Source organism: Entelurus aequoreus, linkage group LG11 (assembly GCF_033978785.1).
Source record: "Entelurus aequoreus isolate RoL-2023_Sb linkage group LG11, RoL_Eaeq_v1.1, whole genome shotgun sequence".
NCBI lineage: Eukaryota > Metazoa > Chordata > Actinopteri > Syngnathiformes > Syngnathidae > Entelurus > Entelurus aequoreus.
Window position 1 is genome coordinate 8523906 of NC_084741.1, and position 6974 is coordinate 8530879.

The 6974-nt window shown below is 38.7% G+C and overlaps 1 protein-coding gene across 3 annotated transcripts in view; it reads left to right on the forward strand.

The window, feature by feature from the left end:
• The window catches only part of LOC133660552 (granulocyte colony-stimulating factor receptor-like), a 34305-nt gene extending 29772 nt beyond the window's left edge, over positions 1 to 4533 (forward strand). For 2 of the 3 annotated variants that reach the window (XM_062064096.1, XM_062064097.1), the window contains one exon: positions 3824 to 4533. In XM_062064096.1, the coding sequence (XP_061920080.1) occupies positions 3824 to 4312 (489 nt within the window). In that variant the 3' untranslated portion in view covers positions 4313 to 4533. The remainder of the gene's footprint in view (positions 1 to 3823) is intronic. The other variant, XM_062064098.1, reaches the window with a different exon arrangement.
• The last annotated feature ends 2441 nt before the right edge of the window (positions 4534 to 6974 follow it).

Consider the following 6974-nt stretch of genomic DNA (forward strand, 5'->3'; position numbering starts at 1 on the left):
CCTAATACAGGCTTGGGCATTTATTTTGACTCGGGGGGACAAATTTAGAGGAAAAAATGTGCCCGGGGCCGGTATATCTATATACGTATACAAATACTATATATATATATATATATATATATATATATATATATATATATATATATATATATATATATATATATATATATATATATATATATATATATATATATATATATATATATATGTATGTATATATATATGTATGTATATGTATGTGTATGTGTATGTATGTATATATATGTATATGTATTAGGGATGTCCGATAATGGCTTTTTGCCGATATCCGATATTCCGATATTGTCCAACTCTTTAATTACCGATACCGATATCAACCGATATATGCAGTCGTGGAATTAACACATTATTATGCCTAATTTGGACAACCATGTATAGTGAAGATAAGGTACTTTTTTTAAAAAATAATAAAATAAGATAACTAAATTAAAAACATTTTCTTGAATAAAAAAGAAAGTAAAACAATATAAAAACAGTTACATAGAAACTAGTAATTAATGAAAATTAGTAAAATTAACTGTTAAAGGTTAGTACTATTAGTGGAGCAGCAGCACGCACAATCATGTGTGCTTACGGACTGTATCCCTTGCAGACTGTATTGATATATATTGATATATAATGTAGGAAGCAGAATATTGATAACAGAAAGAAATGGGGGGAGGGAGGTTTTTTGGGTTGGTGCACTAATTGTAAGTGTATCTTGTGTTTTTTATGTTCATTTAATTAAAAAAAAACAAATAAAAAAAAACAAAAAAAAAACGATACAGATAATAAAAAAACCGATACCGATAATTTCCGATATTACATTTTAACGCATTTATCGGACATCCCTAATATGTATATATATGTATATACATGTGTATGTATATATATGTATATATGTATATATATATATATATATATATATATATATATATATATATATATATATATATATATATATATATATATATATATATATATATATATATATATATATATATATATATATGTATATATATATATATATATATATATATGTATATATATATATGTATGTATATGTGTGTATATATATATGTATATATGTGTGTATATATGTATATATACATATACATATATATATACATATACATATATATATACATATACATATACATACATACATATATATATATATATATATATATATATATATATATATATATATATATATATATATATATATATATATATATATATATATATATATATATATATATATATATATATATATATATATATATATATATATATATATATATATATATATATATCAGTGACGTGCAGTGAGGCTCATGGCTGGTGAGGCACTGACTTCATCACAGTCAGATTTACAAACATATGAACCCTAAAGAGTATCTTATTCACCATTTGATTGGCAGCAGTTAACGGGTTATGTTTAAAAGCTCATACCAGCATTCTTCCCTGCTTGGCACTCAGCATCAAGGGTTGGAATTGGGGGTTAAATCACCAAAAGTTATTCCCGGGCGCAGCGCCGCTGCTGCCCACTGCTCCCCTCACCTCCCAGGGGGTGATCAAGGGGATGGGTCAAATGCAGAGGACAAATTTCACCACACCTAGTGTGTGTGTGACAATCATTGGTATTTTAACTTAACTTTAACTTTACACATACAAACTGTAGCACACAAAAAAAAACGTTATTATGGTCTTACCTTTACTTAAAAATGAAGTCCATGCGCCGCTGTTGTGCTGGATTAATGCAACCCCGCCGTAGAATGCACCCCCTGACGGGAGTGTTATATCAACTAAAGCCCACACTTAAACTTTCCACGTGCAAGATTGAATCTATTTAAAAAAGTTATTTAGTAAGAAGCCAAAAAGTGCAAAAACAATAATGTTGGTGTTGGAGGAGTTGTGAATGAATGAAATATGAAATCCGTGCTGCAGTCTGCAGGTGTACCTAATGTTGTGGCCCAGCAGTCATTCACAACTCCTCCAACACAGTTTCGTGTTTGTTCTATGCCATAGTTAATGCTTGTTGTTTCATGCCACAGTTTCGTGTTTGTTCTATGCCATAGTTAATGGTAGTTGTTTCATGCCACAGTTTCGTGTTTGTTCCATGCCATAGTTAATGATAGTTGTTTCATGCCACAGTTTCGTGTTTGTTCTACGCCATAGTTAATTCTAGTTGTTTCATGCCACAGTTTCGTGTTTGTTCTATGCAATAGTTAATGCTAGTTGTTTCATGCCACAGTTTCGTGTTTGTTCTATGCCATAGTTAATGCTAGTTGTTTCATGCCACAGTTTCGTGTTTGTTCTATGCCATAGTTAATGCTAGTTGTTTCATGCCACAGTTTCGTGTTTGTTCTATGCCATAGTTAATGATAGTTGTTTTGTGCCACAGTTTCGTGTTTGTTCTACGCCATAGTTAATGCTAGTTGTTTCGTGCCACAGTTTCGTGTTTGTTCTACGCCATAGTTAATGATAGTTGTTTCGTGCCACAGTTTCGTGTTTGTTCTATGCCATAGTTAATGCAAGTTGTTTCATGCCCCATTTGTGTTTGTTCTATGCCATAGTTAATGCTAGTTGTTTCATGCCACAGTTTCGTGTTTGTTTTATGCCATAGTTAATGCTAGTTGTTTTATGCCACAGTTTTGGGTTTGTTCTATGCCATAGTTAATGATAGTTGTTTCGTGTTTGTTCTATGCCATAGTTAATGCAAGTTGTTTCATGCCCCATTTGTGTTTGTTCTATGCCATAGTTAATGCTAGTTGTTTCATGCCACAGTTTCGTGTTTGTTTTATGCCATAGTTAATGATAGTTGTTTCATGCCACAGTTTCGTGTTTGTTTCATGCCACAGTTTCGTGAGGTTCATGTCTATAGTTTCATGTCATAAGTTTTTGCCTTAGCTTCCGCGTGCGATAGGCACGCTTGCCTTCGGGTTGTTTTCTGTTCTGTACCTCGTTGATTATTTCTTAAAATGAAATCATGTTCCTACCTGCAAATCCTTTCCGGAGTCGTCCGTTTGCCTTCCTGGGAGAACGACCCCGCAGTAGGCGAAAATCACGTCGTGACAATCTGGACTACAGGCAGGCCAGTCTAGTACCCGCACTCTTTTACTATGAAGCCACGCTGTTGTAACACGTGCAGAATGTGGCTTGGCATTGTCTGGCTGAAATAAGCAGGGGCGTCCATGAAAAAGTCGTTGCTTGGATGGCAACATATGTTGCTCCAAAACCTGTATGTACCTTTCAGCAAACTCTCTGAACCTTTTGATGATATTACGACCGTAGATGGTGAAATCCCTAAAATTCCTTGCAATAGCTCGTTGAAAAATGTTGTCCTTAAACTGTTGGGACAATTTGCTCACGCATTTGTTGACAAAGTGGTGACCCTCGCCCCGTTCTTGTTTGTGAATGACTGAGCATTTCATGGAAGCTGCTTTTATACCCAATCATGGCACCCACCTGTTCCCATTCAGCCTGTTCACCTGTGGGATGTTTGATGAGCACTCCTCAACTTTCTCAGTCTTTTTGCCACTTGTGCCAGCTTTTTTTAAACATGTTGCAGGCATCAAATCCAAATGAGCTAATATTTGCAAAACGTGACAACGTTTTCCAGTGTGAACATGAAATATCTTGTCTTTGCAGTCTATTCAATTGAATATAAGTTGAAAAGGATTTTCAAATCATTGTATTCTGTTTTTATTTACCATTTACACAACGTGACAACTTCACTGCTTTTGGGGTTTGTAATAAATGATGCATTCACCCTGAAATGTCCAATCATTCCTTTTTGCAGGATAGCATGTCTCCCTGGGACCGTGAGGAGCCCAATCCGATATACTTGTCCCACTTGAGTGTCCTGGATGTCCCCATAAAACCAAAGAAAGCCGAGGAAGACCATAGTCTTTGGTCAAACAGTGCCGAGGACACCAGCGACCTCGGAGAGTCCCTTTGCGGCTCCCCGTTCCTCCCCGGCCTCTCTTCCGCCAACAGCGACTCCATCCCTTACGCCAGCGTCATCTTCCCCGCCGCCTCGCCGCCCACGCAGCACCCTCACGTGTACCTGCGCTCGGAGTCCACGCAGCCCCTGTTGGAGTCGGAAGAACTCCACAGTCCAAAGTCCTACCAGGACTTGGCGCCTGCCGGGTCGCATGGGGAGCAGTGCTTTTTCGGACCGTGCGCGGGCGGGGAGGAAGAAGAAAAGGAGGCGGAGCCAGCAATTCATTGGGATGACTTCCCTTTTCTAAAAGCGTTGGCTATGAACGACACGCAGGGATGTGCTTAGGATCCTCAAAACATGCGACTTGGTGCTTTTTAGAGAGTCTGTGTATGCATTTTATGCCACGTGTGTTACCTTTTCCTGTGGCGAGTCATGAAGGAAAGTGTGTTGTCCTGAAGTCCATCCATCCATCCATTTTCTACCACTTGTCCCTTTTGGGGTGTCGGGGGGTGCTGGCAGGCCCGGCCCTAACCAATCTGGCGCCCTAGGCAAAATTTTAGGTGGCGCCCCCCCCCCCCCCCCCCCCCCCCCCCCCCCACATCGGCAGTGAAGTGTATATACTCACAAGAAACCGAATAGCTTTGTCTTTGACCTTTTTTTTTTACTTAAAGAAAGCAAAATAACAATCAGAATAGTTAACAAGATTAAAAAAATATAAATAAATAAATGAATACAAAAATAAAAAATGAATATATGAAATACAATATTTTTTACATACATAAACACAAAATAAAACGTGTCAACAAGTTGCAAAAAATAAATTAAAATACAATATAAATAAGGCACTGCACAAAACAAGATATCAAACCAGTAGGACTTTAACAACTATATTACAAAAAAAGGGGATCCTACAGAGTTCTCTATTTGTGCTTTTTAATATTGCATTAACTAGAATGACTTACAAATTACTGTACACCAGGGAGTACTGTAATTACCTAACGTTACATTATTATTTTCCATAACAATTTAGCCCCCTCCACAATATTAACCCGACGTTAAAACAGAACTAGCTATTTATTGATTAGCAATTGCCGAATCATGTAACATTAGCTTAATGCTAAAAGCCAGGTTACTATCACATTCTGTAACAGACAAATAATTTCATGTAGGCTAACGTTACCTACCAGCTACCAGCTACCTCTGTCTTTTTCTCGTTTCCCCTCCTCTTTTCTCTTTTATTCTTCCCTGGGCACCTGACAGTTTTGGCCGTTTTGACATCTTGTGTTGATATTTTGATATGGTGACGTCCAAAGAGTCATGATACGGGAAGGTATGGGACGCACCGTGCGGGGGGGGGGGGGGGGGGGGCGTAATGTTGTAACAAATAATATTTCTATTAAATAGGCTTTACTTTGCATTTTATTTAACGTGGGATTATTTTTTGTATTTAGAAATACAAACTTTTTTTCTTTCTTTTTTTTTTCTCCAACATTTGTGGCATTGGCGTGGCGCCCCCTGATGGACGGCGCCCTTAGCATTTGCCTATACGGCCTATGCCACGGGCCGGCCCTGGGTGCTGGAGCCTATCTCAGCTGCATTGTTAATATTCATTACATAATTATTTGATAATACTTTATTGTATTGTTTATACAATGTGCAAAGACGTACACCATGTCAGGTTCAAACACTGATGACGTCTATTAAACAAGACAAGAGGCAAAGAATTAAACAGAGACAGAATTCAATTTGGACTCAATATATTGAGGAGACTCGCCCCGGACATTGTATCCTTCTACAATCTCCAGCACGCTCTGCCAAAAGATCGCATGCCTCCTTCTTTTATTTTGGACCCTCCCCGACCACCTGGCCACCGCTGTTTCCAAAGGACAAAGGTCGCGAAAAAGTTTACAGAAAAGGTCGTAAACAATTCACAGAAAAGGTCAGTTCAAAAAGAGTTCCATAAAATAGTTCAAAAAGAGTTCGTAAAATACTTCAAAGAGGTCCATAAAATACTTCAAAAAGAGTTCGTCTGGAAATTGGGCAGATCCTGTCATCTCTCCGCTTTGAAGTCCTTGGGCCAGAACAACATCCTTCTGTTGATTACCATACATGAAAGAACACAGGAACACCATCTTGCCCCCCCCCCCCCCACAGTGGAGTTTTACAAGCCTTAATCTTGGTAGGCCTCAAGACAGCCTTTTGTCTTTCTTCTTGTCAGGATTACAATGTAATACAACGTTTTTGTGATCATTTAGAAACAATGATTCTAACACACTATATTGCCAAAAGTATTTGGCCACCTGCCTTGACTCACAGAACTTGAAGTGTCATCCCATTCCTAACCCATAGGGTTCAATATGATGTCCGTTCACCTTTTGAAGGCTATTACAGCTTCAACTCTTCTGGAAGGCTGTCCACAAGGTTGCGGAGTGTGTTTATAGGAATTTTCGACCAGTCTTCCAAAAGCGCATTGGTGAGGTCACACACTGGTGTTGGTCCAGAAGGCCTGGCTCTCAGTCTCCGTTCCAATTCATCCCAAAGGTGTTCTATCGGGTTCAGGTCAGGACTCTGTGCAGGCCAGTCAAGTTCAACCACACCAGACTCTGTCATCCATGTCTTTATGGACCTTGCTTTTATTATTACTAGTATTACTATTATGTTAGATCCACTATGGACTGGACTCTCACAATATTATGCTAGATCCACTCGACATCCATTGCACCGGTCGCCCTGGGGGGGGGGGGGGGGGGGGGTCCCACATCTGCGGTCCTCTCCAAGGTTTCTCATTGTCCCATTGGGTTGAGTTTTTCCTTGCCCTGATGTGGGATTTGAACCGAGGATGTCGTGGTGGCTTGTGCAGCCCTTTGAGACACTCGTGATTTAGGGCTATATAAATAAACATTGATTGATTGATTGATTGCTTTGTGCACTGGTGCACAGTCATGTTGGAAGAGGAAGGGGCCCGCTCCAAACTGTTCCCACAAGGTTGGGAGCATGGAATTGTCCA